Source organism: Lepus europaeus, chromosome 7 (genome assembly GCF_033115175.1).
Source record: "Lepus europaeus isolate LE1 chromosome 7, mLepTim1.pri, whole genome shotgun sequence".
Lineage (NCBI taxonomy): Eukaryota > Metazoa > Chordata > Mammalia > Lagomorpha > Leporidae > Lepus > Lepus europaeus.
Window position 1 is genome coordinate 39148905 of NC_084833.1, and position 17301 is coordinate 39166205.

The 17301-nt window shown below is 35.9% G+C and overlaps 1 protein-coding gene across 1 annotated transcript in view; it reads right to left on the reverse strand.

Annotated features, from left to right (window-relative positions):
* ANO3 (anoctamin 3) overlaps positions 1-17301 on the reverse strand; it is a 418996-nt gene that overhangs the window by 253047 nt on the left and 148648 nt on the right. The window contains 1 exon segment of the mRNA XM_062198061.1: positions 1860-1876. Within this exon segment, the coding sequence (XP_062054045.1) occupies positions 1860-1876 (17 nt within the window).

The window sequence follows — 17301 nt, forward strand, 5'->3', positions numbered from 1 at the left end:
TTTTTTTTAATTTATTTGACAGATAGAATTAGACAGTGAGATAGAGAGAGAAAGGTCTTCCTTCCGTTGGTTCACCCCTCGAATGGCCGCCATGGGTGGAGCAAGGCCAATCCAAAGCCAGGAGCCAGCTACTTCCTCTTGGTCTACCACACAGGTGCAGGTGCCCAAGCACTTGGGACATCCTCCACTGCCTTCCCGGGCCACAGTAGAGAGCTGGACTGGAAGAGGAGCAACCGGGACAGAATCCTGTGCACCAACCGGGACTGGGATTAGAACCCAGTGCCCAGGCAGAGGATTAGCCAAGGCGCCAGCCGGCCTTCTGTTTTCTTACTTAACTGCTCTCAAATTGTTACCAACCAATTCAAATAATTACATCAACCTGGACATTCAAAAGCAGCTCAGTATGTGATTTTGGAGTTAGGCAGCAGACGTATTTCAGAAACATATCGAGTTTGTTATAAACCTCTTCTAAATTTTAGAATTTTAGATGGTTTATATGAAAGTAGAATTTCAATCTTCTCTGAGACACTTATTCTAGAACAAAATAATACCTCTCCAAAAGTAAACAATAAAAAAAAAACAGTATAAAATGTAACCCGATATATTCAACTTTTAGACAAAATTGCAAACATGTGGTACTCAATATATGCTCATGGCTACAATGTAAGACTTCATAGGAAAAATAATATGCTTTTCAAATGCTAATCAAAGTTCATAAGGTCTCTAAATAATGGTAACTATAGCTATTCATTTGCAAGAAATTGCTTGCTTTAACATGAGCAGCTCATATTGGCTAATGTTGGAGAAATGTAAGTAACACACATATCTTACTAAAATATGCTGGTTCTTAGAATTATTTATTCACTCATTTTGTTTTTATTCATTTTAGTTAGTTACATATATTCATTCCACCTTAAAGCTTATAAAACCTTTATAAGACAAGTACCATTAATATCTCCATTAAAATGAAGAAGAAGTTGAGAACCTGAGCACCAGAGTTGGGTTAAGACCACAGAGTTGGTGGTGGAAATGGGATTTGAAACCAATCTCAATGTATTTTTAATTCCCTTGCTACAGTGTTTTGAACATTTTTTTCTCTAATAAAGAAAGAAAATACATCTCTCTGGCATTGGTTTTATTATGTTGCTATGGATACAGAATGGAACTCAAAATAGTATGCATTTATAAATGTACTTAACATATCAAACAAAATTAATCTAAAGATTTACTGCCTAGAAAGAAATTCTATGGACTTCACCTCTAAGTACTGACCTTTGCATTCTAAACAAAAAATATACCTAACATTGCCTTGAAAGTTAGTCTTTTTTCAATTATAAAATATTCTCCAACATGTCTTCCAAGTGCTAACAGGATACAGTAGCTTGAAATTCTGTGGGTAAAATTTATATTGCAGAATTCTATTAGGAAAATCTAAGGAAGAAGACTGTAGGGAAATCTGTGTGTATACAGTGGTATAGGTTGTGTGTGTGGGTCGGTGGCTGTAGAGAGTTTAATAATTATATATTTAATTATACATGCTTAAATCCCCACTTGAATAGATGCCTGAAAGACATCAAACCATCAATCAAATCTGAAGGACATCAAATTAGTCATAATGTGATCTCATAAGGTTTCACTTTAAATAATTCATTTAGATTTCTCTTGATCTTTGTTCCCTTATTGTAAAATAAGAAAACAATTAATTACTTCTCACATATTCACATTAGAGTCTTAAGCTAGTTGATCCATGCATAACCCTTTTATTGAAAGTTTTTATTTAATGAGTACAAAATTTCATATATGTACAAATTTTATGGAGATGGTGTTTCTTCCTCCCATTCCTTTTCTCTCACCCACACTCCCATTCCATTTTCCACTAAGATCCATTTTTAATTGACTTTATGTACAGAAGACCAACTCTTTACTAAGGAGAGATTTCAACTATTTGCACCCACACAGACACACATGCATAACCCTTTGAACACTGGTCATAATTTTTAAATGCTTAATAAATTTTAGGTATTTTTTAGATATATTAAGGGCTATTGTGAAGGGGAAAAGTTTCAACAAGACTTTTGTGGATTCCTTAATTGTTATCTAATAGCCAACTATTTTATAGGAAAGTTTATGGTAAAGCCAAGGCAATAAGATTATACATTTTTGTTATCCATAAGGCACATAGAGTATATTAGAAGAAAAACAAAACTTCATATACAATATTCCTTTCTTTTCATAATGAAAGACTAGACATTTTAAAGAGTTTTCTTATCAAAATACCACTAGAATCTAGCTAAAACATATTTAATATATTTCTAGGTTTGTAGGAAGCAATAAAGATATCTGAAGGATAAATATATATAACATTTATATAAGTATCATAAATATCATAATGAAAAATTAAACAGAATAAATAGTTGAGATAATTAATGTTACTTAGCTGGACTTAATCAGTCCACAAAGTACATTCACTTCAAAACACCATGTTGTACATGATAAAAAAAATTTAATACTATCTGAATTTAAAAGAAAAATTGCAGCCATCATGACCTGGAACAGGAACAGTGATAGTGAGTGGTGAGTACATGGAAGCTTGTATTACCTGGGAGATTAGAGCTTTGGCATACTGCAAAATAATGCACTAACATGTCAACTTTCACATTTAACTTGGATAGTTAAAGTGTGGGAAAAAATTGTCTGAGGCACATTGATCCATGACTCCTAACAAAGAAAATGCCTATGGTCTCGGGAGAAAAGCATCCCAGGTTTTAACCTTCAGCATTCTCACAGTTAGAGTTCTACTCAAAGTTTGTATACAACGAATTTACCGCGTAAGCATTCAAAGAAAGAAGTCTCCGCTACTGAGAATTAGGGCTGGGAAAAGCCCTAAGTTTAGCTACTCTGGGATGATATAGGAAGGACTAGCCGGTGCTGTGGCTTAACAGGCTAATCTTCAGCCTTGCGGCGCCGGCACACTGGGTTCTAATCCCGGTTGGGGTGCTGGATTCTATCCTGGTTGCCCCTCTTCCAGGCCAGCTCTCTGCTATGGCCCAGGAAGGTATTGGAGGATGGCCCAAGTGTTTGGGTCCCTGCACTCGCATGGGAGACCAGGAGAAGCACCTGGCTCCTGGCTTCAGATCAGCGTGATTGATTTATGATGGAAATAAATATTGATTTATACGTACCTACTTAAATGTGGAGTCACAAATTCCTATTTTGATCAATGGCTGTATTTCATTATTATCATTATTTTACTCTATAGTTGTAGGTCACCACATGCTCTGAATGCATTTGTACTTTATTGCACAATAAGTTGCTCCTGGCTCATCATCCTTTTATCCCCATCTCAGTCTAAATCATTTCTAAAGGCGCTCTATTTCTTTTTCACTGGAAGATGATATTTCAGACTAGTATCTGGGCACTGGGTGACCCTGCTTCTTAGTTATGTCAGGAATCAACTTGGAATTATTAACTTAAAATTGTGCAACATTTGCTACTTATAAATTACACATAAAAAACCATTAAGGCTAGGACTCATATAAATGAATAAATTAGTTAACTGAGCAGATACACACAATGCACACCGCACACAAATGTATAAACATTTACACATACTTTTATGAATGTGCACATGTCCCTTCACATACATCTACAAACACACTTATGTGCATGAATACATTATGTATAACCTTCACATCATACTCATATTAATACTTCCAATTCCCCTCTGTAGTAGACAAGCTAATACTCCTCTCTCAAAGACATCTCTTTCCAAGTCCATGGAATCTGTGACGAAGTTAGAGATCTAGAGATGGGATGAAGATTCTGATTCTAACATAACCACAGGGTTCCAATAAGAGGAAGAGAAAACAGTCACAGTCACATAGAGAAATGTAAGCAGAAGCCTGTTAAATAGAGTTGATGCTGCTACACTGCTGGCTTTTAAACAGCATTAGGGCAAACTGGAATTAACCTCTGGAAAAGTTAAGAAAACAGATTCTTCCCTACAGCCTGCAGAAGAAATCAGTTCTTCTGACACTTGACTTTAGCCCAGTAGAGTCTAATTTTGGATTTCTTACTTCCAGAAATGTAAGAGAATGCATTTGTATTGTTCTAAGTGATCAAATTTGTGGTAATTTGTTGTAGTAGCAAAGAAAACTAGTATTTACCAAAGGACAATAATATTGTTTTTATCTTTTCTCTGTTCTACGTTTGTAACCTCTTTTACCCGCAGTCAGAACCTTGGAGACTCATAATACCCCCATTCTATTTACTTATATATTCAATATATATTCTATTCAGGACTGAGGAGCAGGAATCAAAATTTACAAATATCTCATATCTTCACTCAGAGTCAGAGACATAACCAATTAAAATTAATGCAATTTCTCTGTAAGCATTCCTCTCTGTAGCAGACTATTATGGCTCCAAAACAGTTATGCTCAGAGACTGCAATTCTTTGACTTCTCTCCAATTAATGCCAGTGTTTTCCCAACTGAAGAATGCATTCATTCAGCTTTGGTAACACACAGTTCTAATTATGTAAGCAGGGCAATTTTTACATAACCTTGGCACATTCTCATTGAGTCAGAAAGTAGCATTTACAAGGCTAGGTTTATAACTGGTGTTAGCTTGCTACCAGTTAGAGGGTTTTGAGAAAGTATTTATGTAATTTCTCAGAAATGGTGATGAATTTCACAGCAGAAGAGCATTTGGGGACAGCATTCTGCTTCTATAACTGTTGCTTCTTAGGTACCCAGCTTTTAAAAATAAGACTCATTTTTACTAAATTTTCTTAAAGTATAAGATCTATAATTTCTCATTTGAGATACTACAGAGTGGGTGGGAGAGGGAGGAGGACTAAGAGCCAATGAACCAAATCTATTACATCAGAAGGTATTTTCACCGATTGCATTCTTGTCTCCAGAAATCCAAGCAAACTGAAGTGTGAGAGTGTAAGCTGCCTACCAATTATGAATATACAATTTCTTTGAAAACTATATTGATTGTATGGATGCTATTTTTAATATTATAATATCAGCAGTATACACAACACTTCACCACTGCCTTGGAACTTCAATTTGGGAAATAAAAATTGATACATTTATGATTTACCATTTCTTAAGCAATCTATTTCACTTTTGATGAGACTATTAAGTCCAGAAAATTCTTTGCACAAATTGAGGGTGTGTTTGCAGGTGAGTGTGTGCATGTGTGTGTATGAATGCGTCTGTATACAAGAGAGCTTCAAAAAATTCATGAAAATGGAAATAAAAAACAATGTATATTTTCTAAGCATTTTGTGAAGCACTAACTTATTACCCCAAATTTGCTAGAACTTAGGGAGAATATAAAAATTAGACAGTGAATATAGGAATCAGTAAATTGTATCTTCAAAACAAACTGAAACACAAAGAATAGAATCATGATTTTTCTTGCCATCAAGGATGTTATTCCAGGAAATTAAAAAAATATACAAAATCCATTTCACATTTTTCTATAAGTAAAATGTCTAATCTTAACTCTACTGGAGAATCATCTTTTAAATTCTAAGTCACAGCTTATTATTACTGTTTGTGTGAAATAATATGGCCCAGAGTCCCCTAATGAGGGAAGCTCTGGACAAGCTGATCTCCTATGTAACTGGCAATATTATACATAAAACTCACAAGAATGAAAGGATGGGGTAGAGACGTGGTAGAAGCGAGGCTTTAGTGGCTTATATGACAGCCATGAAATCATTCTCTCAGTGCGCAAACATGTGTCATGTCCCTACTACTTGTCAAGTCATGTACTATGTACTAATGAACAAGACAAAATGGTTCCTAGGTATTTACACTCCAGTGGGATGAGATAGTGAATACAAAGTAAGTAACTCTGTGGATAATGCCAGGTGGCACAAAACCAAAATGTGATAAAAGAATGGAATTTAGAATGCAGTAATGAGAGTGCTATTTAGGAAGGATGGGGTATAGTGGTAGTGAAGTGAGGCATGATGGATGAAGGAACATCCACTGTGCTAGCTGTGGTAGAACATTTTAGGGAAAGGCCACAGCAAGTACTAAAGTGAAAAAAACAAAACACTGTTACTCTGCTGTGGTGTCTTAGGGACACTCCACAATCACAGGCTTAAAAGCTCCTGGTTATCATTAGGGTCCTAGGATGACTTTCTTAAAAGATGACAGTAATTTACATACTAATTTGCCTCAGCCTAAACTACTAAACACTATTTTCTTCTGACCTCTAACATTTTAGCCATTAGTGTCCACAACAATCTCAGATTTCAAAGAGAGAAGCACTATACTGAAAAAAAGAAAATGACTGAATTGTGTGCCTGGATTCAGCCTCAACTGAAAGGAACAAAAAGCACAAAATGCAGTCTCATGAAATATATGCTGCTATGGTCTGATACTGTATCCACTCTAAATCTCACATAGTGAAACCCAACCTGGGCTGGCACTGTGGCTCAGTAGGCTAATCCTCTGCCTGCGGCGCCAGCACCCTGGGTTCTAGTCCTGCTTGGAGTGCTGGATTCTGTCCCGGTTGCTCCTCTTCCAGTCTAGCTCTCTGCTGTGGCCAGAGAAGGCAGTGGAGGATGGCCCAAGTGCTTGGGCCCTGCACCTGCATGGGAGACCAGGAGAAGCACCTGGCTCCTGGCTTCAGATCAGTGAGGTGCTGGCCACAGCAGCCACTGGGGGGTGAACCAATGGAAAAGGAAGACCTTTCTCTCTGTCTCTCTCTCTCTCTCACTGTCCACTCTGCCTGTCAAAAAAAAAAAAAAAAAAAAGAAAGAAAAAAAGAAACCCAACCCCCAGGGCATCACATAAATATATGGGGCTTTTGGAGGAGGAGATTGGGTCATAACTACTACACCCCCATCAATGGGATGAAAATCCACATAAAGAAGATTTGAGGGAGCCTTGTGGCCCCTTCTGCCACAAGGACTCATAAAAGGCACAATCATGAGACATGTACCTTCACTAGATGCCAAAATCTGCTGATGGCTTGATTTTGGACTTTCTAGCCTTCGGAAGTGCAAAGAATACATTTCTGTTGGTTCTACATTACTCAGCTAGATATTCTGTTATAGCAGCCAGAATGGACTAATATGTGAGCATCAATTAATGTTTTCTTATTTCTAATTGCATCAAAATTGGTAAAGAAATGACAGTAATGGACTTAAAATGATAAGAAAAAATAATAAAATGTAACAAAATAACAATAACAAGGAATACTTCCATATTATCAACCTTCTGCTAAGCATTATACTAAGTGCTTTATCTATTAAAATTGACAATAGAAACTCTCACAACTTTAGAATTACCAATAGGCAATTGGCATCTGACTTTAGCAATGAGATAGATGTGAAAATTTGAGAATGAAAGAGAAAGCCAAGAAGAATCATACCTATCAGCCCACAGAACCCAGAACAAAATTATAAACACCAAGAACACTGAATCGGCTGCGTAAGGTGGGATTTCAAATCAGGATTAACTGAACCAGATTTTGAGTAATGGGAATCCCCTCAACATATCTAGTTGCACAAGGCACAATTCTTAATTTACCTTTGCTCCTTCTTTTCCCTCACTTATTTTACCAATTTACCACCTAGTTCCTTTAATTCAATTTCCAACAAAAGCCAAATTTTTCCAGTTTTCACCATTCTTCCTACTTCAACATTTTAACATCCAACGATCCAATCACCTCTCATGGAGATCACAACAACATGTGCCATGGCTCACTTGCTTAATCCTCTGCCTGCAGCACCAGCATCCCATATGGGCGCAGGGTTCTAGTCCCAGTTGCTCCTCTTCCGGTCCCGCTCTCTGCTTGGCCTGGGAGTGCAGTGGAGGATGGCCCAAGTGCTTGGGCCCTGTACCCGCATGGGAGACCAGGAGGAAGAACCTGGCTCCTGGCTTTGGATAGGCATAGCTCTGGTGTACCAGCGATTTGGGGGGTGAACCAACTGAAGGAAGACATTTCTCTCTGTCTCTCTCACTAAAACTCTGTCAAATAAATAAATAAAAAAATTTTAAAAAAGAGTCCCTTATACTCTTAGAGCATAGTAGTCCCTTTTACTCTTAGAGCATAGTAGTCCATCATTTTTATCATGACCAAAATCATAATGCTGAATAAATTTCAAAGCAACCCTAAAGAAATTATATAATTAAAGCTCAAATGATTGTTATTTAGCTTTTCTCTGCTTCTATCAAAATTTGTTTGATTTTTTTTTAAAAGTTACTCTAGCTAATTTCTGTTGTGTGAAGGAACTCCCTCTTTCAAAGGAATGGATAAAAAAGGGTATTTAGACATATACCTCTATATACCATACAACTACCATATATGCCACTTTTATGTTGCTTTAATTCAGCCGGGTTCATAAGACCTGAAAAATCTTAAAAAACTCTGATGACACTGCTGTGAGACATAGAAATAAATAAGATTGTTTAAGATCAAGTGGAATTAACAACATCGGAACATTTAGTGTGTTAGGAGAGTGTAGAAGTACTGCCTCAACCAAAAACTCAGAAATTTGTAAACATCTTGCTAGTTGTCTTCAATCATCTCTTATAAAATCTTACTTGTTTCTTACTCCTTAATTGCTAATATTTGTTCAAATATGTTTATTCTTCCATTTTTTATCTGCATGAAACTTTTAACAAATATTTTGTACTTTTACATTAATTTATATCAATAACAAATGCTAACATGGCATTATGTATAGTCCTGAATACTGTGTGTACTTGTTTGTGTCTTTGTGTGCATGTAAAACATTTTAAATTCTTATTGCACTGTGAGTCAGGTGACATTATATACTATGTTACATATTTAAACTGAAATATTCTGTTACATATTTAAACTGAAACATATATGTGTAACTTGCCCTAAAATCACAAAATTAAGTAGTACCAGAACTTTGATTTAAAATCGTAACAATTTAGTCCTAGAATCTAAATTGCCTGATATATTGGATAATCACCAACACTGCACTGACTTTTTAAGAAGCCCTTACACCTGTCTCTGTATATACATGTGCTTATAAATATGGGTGTGTATATAGGTACAAGTACACATGTATGTGTATAAATCTAGAAAAAGAATTAGATGCTGGAAGTAAGACAATGTGAAACAAGTTGCAATTCCTAGGCAGTGAAAATCAATTTATAATTGATTTTATTTCATCCTTTTATTATTTATATTATCCAAATATTCAATAAAGCATGTATTGCTCTTATTTCCTTGAAACAACATATTTTAAAATAAGATGGCTATAATATGAATATAAATTTTTAACAATGAGCTAGCTAATCTAAGAAAAGCTTCAGATGTTCACTCTTATTTTACAGTCATTTTCCTTGTTACTTTTTTGGCACCAAACAGCATTTGTTTCATATTTTATGCATTCACCTTTCTTATCTAGTTTATTTCTGCAAACAGAATATTAATCTCCAAGAACAGAAATTCTTGCTCATCTTATTCATGGCCCTACTAAAAACAGTCTGGTATATTATACAAAATCAGTAAGCATCTGATTGGAAAATGCAATTGAAACAGTGTAAAAAATAGTTACTTAAAAATTCAGGTTGAAAGGGAAAATGCATTAACTAAAGATGCTGTACAAATGTTCAGTTACATCTATAAAAAGAAAATATATTGGTTCAGTTTCATTTATCCAAGTCTGGCTTTTCATCATGAAGAGTACGGAAAGGCTAGAAATCCATTATTTAAAATTTTCAGTTATTGCTGGTACATATGCTGTTCTAAATAGGACAATTTAATTTTCATCCAAGAATGGGTCTAATCTTCACATCAAAAGAATCTGACTATAAAAAGAAAGATAAAAGAATATTCACTCACCTAATTTTATTTTCTCTTTGGGAAGGCAGCAGGAAACAAAGGATGAAACCACTGATACTCACAAATCTAAAATTTTTGAGTATAGAAGGATACCTCCCACATGATGACTCATTGATACACCAAACTAGGGAACTACTCCAACTTAGAAAATAACAGTAAATAAAGGAGTAGTTAATTTGTTTTTCTGTGAAAATGGAAGATGCTTTCTTTATACAGAGTTAGATTAGAGAAAATAAGGGTAAGTTTACAAATGAGAGATTAATTGGGATGAGCACTTCATTTGTTGGAACTGCTTAAAAACAAAAGAATCAGAGTTGGCTTAAAATAAAAGATCAAATTAGAGGAGTACCCTAAAGGTGATCAAGAGTATTAGAGTAAAGGCAAGGAAGAAAATGGCAAAAACTTGATAACTGACCATATGAATTATCTTATTTTTAAGGATGAAAATATGTAAAACAAATCATCTTTATATCATGGCTATTAATTTCAGAGATTTCAAACTGAAATAAAGAAACTTTAAAAATAGTAGTAGGGATTCAGGAGGTGCAAAACAGAGGAAAGGTAGGGGAAGAATGAGAAAAAGGAGATAGAATAGGAAGAATTGGGGGACAACAGTGGGAACAAAATTGTAAATTAGGAATTAGCAGAGGTAGGTGTTTTGTCTAGCAGTTGGATGCCAGGTAACATGGCCATGTCCCTTATGGGAATACATGGGACTGATTCCCAGCTCCAACTGCTGACTCCAGTTTCCTGCCAACGCAGATCGTGTGAAGCATTTTGTACATAGTTTATTGGCATAAACTACGGTACAGAGATAATTCAGAAATTAATGTTAGAAGCCATTTTTATTATTATAGGAAAGCCATGGCTAATAGACTCTTCAAGGCCACGCTGTAAGACACACAAAACTATTTATTATTACTTACAAAGTAATTGTATTCATCTTGATGAAACAAAGCGAATTCTCTCTACAGTTTTAGACAAGAGTTCTCTGTCACTGGGGATTTTGGTCCATTCACATGGAATTCAATATTTCTGGAATTCAGGATTTTAATGGGAGAGAGAATCAACACAGAAACTATCCTGCATTTAGAGACACGCATGGCCTTGAAAGCAGATATAAGGAAGAGACAGAGAGACCGTCTTTTTTGGAGCTATAGTAATATTTTAAAATTAACATAAAAATTCTATAAAATATTGGCAAGGGGTACAATGAGAGATATGATCTACTAAATGTATTTATTGAGAGAATCAGACAATTTGGTGGGCTGGAAGACTAGGGATATTTTTATTCCCAAGAAATTTATATTTTGGAATATTTTAGAGATATTTATGAGTTCTTCCATAATCCAGGTGAGGAAGCTTCAATCCATAACGATTAAATAACTTTCCATCAGTGACTTTGATGGTTAATGACATAATGCAAACCTATCAGGTAATCCATGTGCAAGTCTTGATTAACTGATGTCAGTGTTCAGGGTCTGTGTTAGTCAGGGTTCCAATATGATGTGGTTAAAATACTTATATACAGATGCTAGCAAATTTAATTTCTCCTAAGGTTTCTCTCCTTGTCTTATGAACACCGGTTTTCATCTGCTTCTCCACATACCTTTTATCCATGTACATGCATCTTTTGGTGCCTCTTGTTCTTCTTAAAAGGACAACAATAATGTTGGATTATGGTCATGCATGTGTGACCTCATTTAATCTTAAATCAACTCTAAAGGTTCTATCCATACTTGCAGTTAGGTTTCAACATGTGAAATCAGGAGAAGGGGAGCACAATTCATTCAATAACAAGATTTAAGTCTGTTCTTTATGAGAACATGTACTTGGGTTGTTTTCAATTTATAAGGCAACCTACCCTCTTTCTTAACGCAATTTGATTGAGTCTATAGATTTGTCTCTTACTGATAAGTATTTATTCCCTTAAATAAATTTCTAAAAGAAAATACAAGTCAATAGGATAACCTAATTCTCAAAAGAGAAAGGCTACAGGTGTTTGGGTAAACAGCAGCTTGTCTTGAGAAGTTTTTCCATTTAAGTGCCTATTTTTGGTCCACTAAGCCAAAACTATGACAGTTCTTACAGTACTGCCTTTATGGTAAGGTTGAGATTATGTCTCTCGTGATGGAACAACTATCCAGTTATATAGTTTGCTCTTGATTGACACATGTACATTTTGTCCCACCAATTGAGCTGTTAAAATCTTGGGAATAGACTTCTATATCAGGCATTCAGTCGGTCGTTGAGGTACTGTTAATGCTAAGAATATAATTTAAAGAGGATACATATAACACTTTTCCTCATGAGGAAGCTAACAAGTAATGTAATACAAAACAAATGGTGCTGGGAAAACTGGATCTCTGTATGCAGAACTTACACCTTACACAAAACTCCACTAAAATGGATCAAAGACCTAAATCTCGCAACCAACACCATCAAATTACTAGAGAACATTGGAGAAACCCTGCAAGACATTGGCATTAGAAAAGAGTTCTTGGGCAAGATCCCAGAAGCACAGGTAATCAAAGCCAAAATTGACAAATGGGATTACATCAAGCTGAGAAGCTTTGGTACTACAAAAGAAACAATAAGCAAGGTGAACAGGCAATCAACAGAATGGGAGAAATATTTTGCAAACCATGCAACTGATAAAGAACTAATATTTAGAATCCATAAAGAGCTCAAGAAACTCAGCAACACCAAAAGAAACAATCCAGTTGAGAAATGGGCAAAGTACTGGAAGAGACATTTTTCAAGGAGAAATTCATATGGCCAACAGACACTTGAAAAAATGCTAAGGATCATTAGCCATCTAGGAAATGCAAATAAAAACCACAATGAGTTTCACCTCACCCCAGTTAGAATGGCTTTTATACAGAATTCAACAAATAACAGCTGCTGGCGAGCATGTGGAGGAAAATGTTCCCTAATCCACTGCTGGTGGGAATGTCAACTGGTGGAGCCACTGTGGAAGACAGTATGAAGATACCTCAGAAATCAGAATATACACCTACCATATGACCCAGCCACCCCACTCCTGGGAATTTATCCAAAGGAAATGGAATCAGCATATGAAAGAGTTATCTGTACATCAATTTTATTGCAGCATGATTCACAATAGCTAAGATATGGAATCAACCCAGATGATCATCAACTGTTGATTGGAAACAGAAATTATTGTATATATACACTTCTCAGCTGTAAAAATAAATGAAAGTATGTCTTTTGCAACAGAATGGATGCAACTGGAAACCATTATACTTAGTCAAGCCAGCTCCAAAAAGACAGATACCATGTTTTTTTTTTTTTATCCAAAGTGATTAATAGTGTACCTAAAATGTAATTTATTAGAGTGAAATGGACATTATGAGATTTGATGATTGTTTACAGCCCTTGTCTCTTCCATTGAGGAGCAGGCTTTTTTTTTTTTTCCATTTTTTTATACTACTTGTTGAGCTCTTAGCGAAGGGTTAATTTTTTTTTTAAACAGATGTATTTATTCATTTATTTGAAAGTCAGAGTTACACAGAGATAGAGGGAGTGGCAGAGAGAGAGAGAGAGAGAGAGAGAGAGAGAGAGAAGTCATCCATTGGCTGGTTCACTCCCCAGATGGCCACAATGGCTGAAGCTGTGCCAGTCCAAAGCCAGGAGCCAGGAGCTTCTTCTGGGTCTCCCATGTGGGTGCAGGGGCCTAAGCACTTGGAGCATCTCCTGCTGTTTTCCCAGGCCACAGCAGAGAGCTGGATCTGAAGCAGAGCAACTGGGACTTGAACCAGCGCCCATATGTGATGCTGGCACTGCAGGCAGTGGCTTTACCTGCTATGCCACAGAGCCGGCCCCATAGGTTAATCTTCTGAGTATAAAGTTAACTGAAAATAGATCTTTGTAAAAAATAAAATGAGAATAAGAGATGGAGGAAAAAGAAGAATGGGAGTGTGGGAGGGAGGGAGGGAGAGTAGGGTGGGATGAATCTCTATGTTCCAAAATAAGTGTACATGAAATGCATGAAGTTTGTATACTTTAATAAAAGGCTTCTAGATAAAAACAAAAAACAAAAAACAAAAAACAAAACAGTATTCATTTATTGTGTTGAAGAATATTCTTTAAATGGGGAATTTAATTTCTTTATAATGTAAATAAGTATTTTTAAAAATTTTTAATTTTAATTTTAATTAGTTTTTAACAGAATCAACGTGATTTGAAAATACAATTCTAAGAACATAATCCTTAACGTTGACATGACCCCTATCCAACTTATTAATAAAAAAGGTAATGAGTTCAAAAAAGCAAGAATATAGAACAAACTATTAAATCATAATTTATTAATATTTGTTGGTGCATATTGAAAACACTACAGTGATACACTGCAATACACAGGAATGTCTCCTTCCTCCAAAGATCAAACTAATTTCAGAGATGGCCTAGCCATTTGAAGTATATACCAGGACACAATTTGTTCATGAATTTAAAATAATGAAATTCCTCTAGTGGGGTCAGCCCCAGACAGCATAGTTTCATCCTCACCACTAGGCCATCAGCTTAAAAATCTGCAGCCTTTGCTGTCATCGGTCATTCTTTTAAGATAAATTACTTAACAGAACAAGTGGGAATTCAGGGTCAGGTATAACTGTTTTAGAGTCCACAAAGAACAATCTGAACTTAGTTAAGTTACTTGAAATTCGATAATTTGTTTTCATGACTGAAAGACGGAAAAACATAAAAGCTCTCTTGTACGGTTTTAGTGAGAATTATGGATAATACACACAAAACTCCAAGCAGACTGTACAACACACAATAGGCACACACAGTGGTTTTGATTATTATTTTGCTTAGAAACAAACATGGCAAAAATGATTTTAATGATCAATTCAGATTTCCTCGCATATTATCATGAGAACAATTGTGAGTTTGCAATTTGACTCATCAAAAATCATTGCTAGGGTCAATGAGAATTTCTGCCATGGTATCAGGGAGAAAAGCTACAACCTGAGTCCAATTTAATTGCCATTCTCATATTAAAAATTCACTATTAGGGAGGAAATGGTAAATGGAGACAGTAATGCACAATTCATTTAATTCACCCTGAATACATGAATCTCACACTGAATAAATAAGTCCATAAAAACCTGAAAACTGTGCAGCTAAATTCTGAAATATACATGTGAAATAGAGGGATAAAAGTGTATATGAAAAACCTGAAACAGAGCTCACAATTCATATATACAACCAGAACAGTTAGCTGTCGTGAGTGGAGAAAGTAATCTTAAAGAAATATGCAGTTATCCCCAAAACAAAGCAAAATGTTTAAGGAGTAAGGATAAATTCACTTGCAGTTTTCTAAGAAGATCTCACTCCCCTACCTGAGATATGTTCACAGTAGTTGGAACAATGTTTTAAAAATGTTAACTTCTAAATCATCTAGGCAGCAAGCACCAAAGCTGACAGCTGACATAAGGAGCCTAATTACCATTCCTTTGCTTCTCCTTTGCAATAAGCAGATTTATTGCAAATGTCCTCTACTCTTTTTGCCTGGCACCCATGAGGAGAAGCATAAACAACACTTCAACTAAATCATTACAATTATACCATCAATTGCATTACAAAAGGCAGTTAAATCAAATTTCTGTGTTGAAAGCAATTATGTTTTATTACAAATATTTTTTAACACCAAAGAGAGCAACTTTATATAAAATGATTTTCAATTCCATAACTGTCTCATATATTTCCAAGGAAAATAGTACAATTACATAGGATCGGGCAACAGACCAAATTTAAAGAGATCTTGTATATAAAATTCATTTGTTTTATTACAAATATTACAATAAAGAATAGGTCTCCTCAAAATGCCGTTTCCATTTGTTCTGGTACAGTTTAATACAAAACCTGGGACAATAAAATGTCATCAGATATTTGACAGGAAAAATAAATCTAACGTTCCCCAAACTTCAGCAAATAAAGAACTCTTACAAGATCATCCATGAAGCTTTTTTTTCTGAAGACATTAGAGCTCTTAACAAACATTTTTTAAGAACCTATATATCTCTCATTTCCTACAACCACTCATTACGCAACTTGTAAGTCTTGATTTCTTATATGGTTAAATCATCCCTGAAAATAAATGAATCTGGCCTTCCTTGACTTTTAAAAAAATGTTCATTTATTTAAAAATCAGAGCTAGAGAGGGGATGGGGAGGGAGAGGGAGAGGGAGAGGGAGAGAGAGAGGCACAGAAACAGAGAGATTGTCCATCCACTGGTACACTCTGCAGATGGCCACAAAGGTCAGTCCTGGGGCAAGATGAAGCCAATAGCTTTATCTGGGTTTCCCACATGGGTGCAGGGGCCCAAATACTTGGGCCATTGTCTGCTGCTTTTCTCAGGCCATTATCAGGGAGCTGGATTGAAAGTGGGGCAGCTGGGACACAAACAGGCACCTACTTGGGATGCCTTTGTTGCACGCAGGGGCAGGGGCTTTACCGACTACACCACAATGCCAACCCCGGCCTTTCCTGACTTATAGGAGCCACATATACAACATTGTCATATGCTGAGTAAGAACATCAACAGAATACAATTTAGGGGTGAAGTTATATTTATACACTTAATACTGGTCCTTCTCTGACTATGCAACTGGTACTAATTCAAAATCGTCACTGCTACAAAGATGTCAGATTATCCAGTAAATTATAGCAGGTTTATCATGAACATACCATGTTTATTACTTGTGCACCTGATCCAGAATGTGACTAAAATTAGACTGGAAGAATCAGGATCCATTATTAGACTACTTAAAGCAAATCTTTCTGTTGGAATTCAGCAGCAGATAATGCTGAAAAAGCTTTTTAAAATATTTTTAGTTACTAATTTATTTGAAAGAGCGATAGAGCTGGAAGGAGACACACATTCAGAGGGAGAGACCTACCATCCACTGTGTCACTACCCAAATGTCCCCAACAGGCAGAGCTGGGCCAGGCCAAATTCAGGAATCAGGAACTCATTCCACGTTTGTTGCATGGGTGATAGAAACCCAAATGCTTGATCCACCATCATGTGCTGCCTCCCAGGAGCATTAGTAGGAAGCTGGATTTGAAGAGGAGAAGCCAGGAGTTGAACTACTACTCTGATACAGGATGCAGACATCCAATGTGGCAGCTTAACCTGCTTTGCCACAAGGCTCACCACTAATGTAAAAGTTTTGAGAGAAAATAATTTCCATGTTAGAATTCTTTATCCAGTGATGAAGAATTGATTTTTATCCTAATAATCAATCAGCTTTGTAGACAGAAAAAGATAACTTATGATATACAAGTTTCTAAGAAATAGCTTTTCAACTCTATTTCAAGAGGTTGCTGGAGGACGTGTCTCAAAAAATAAAGACACAAACCAAGAAAGTGAAAAATACAGGGTCAAGAAAAGAGATCTAATTTAAGACAAAGAAGTCC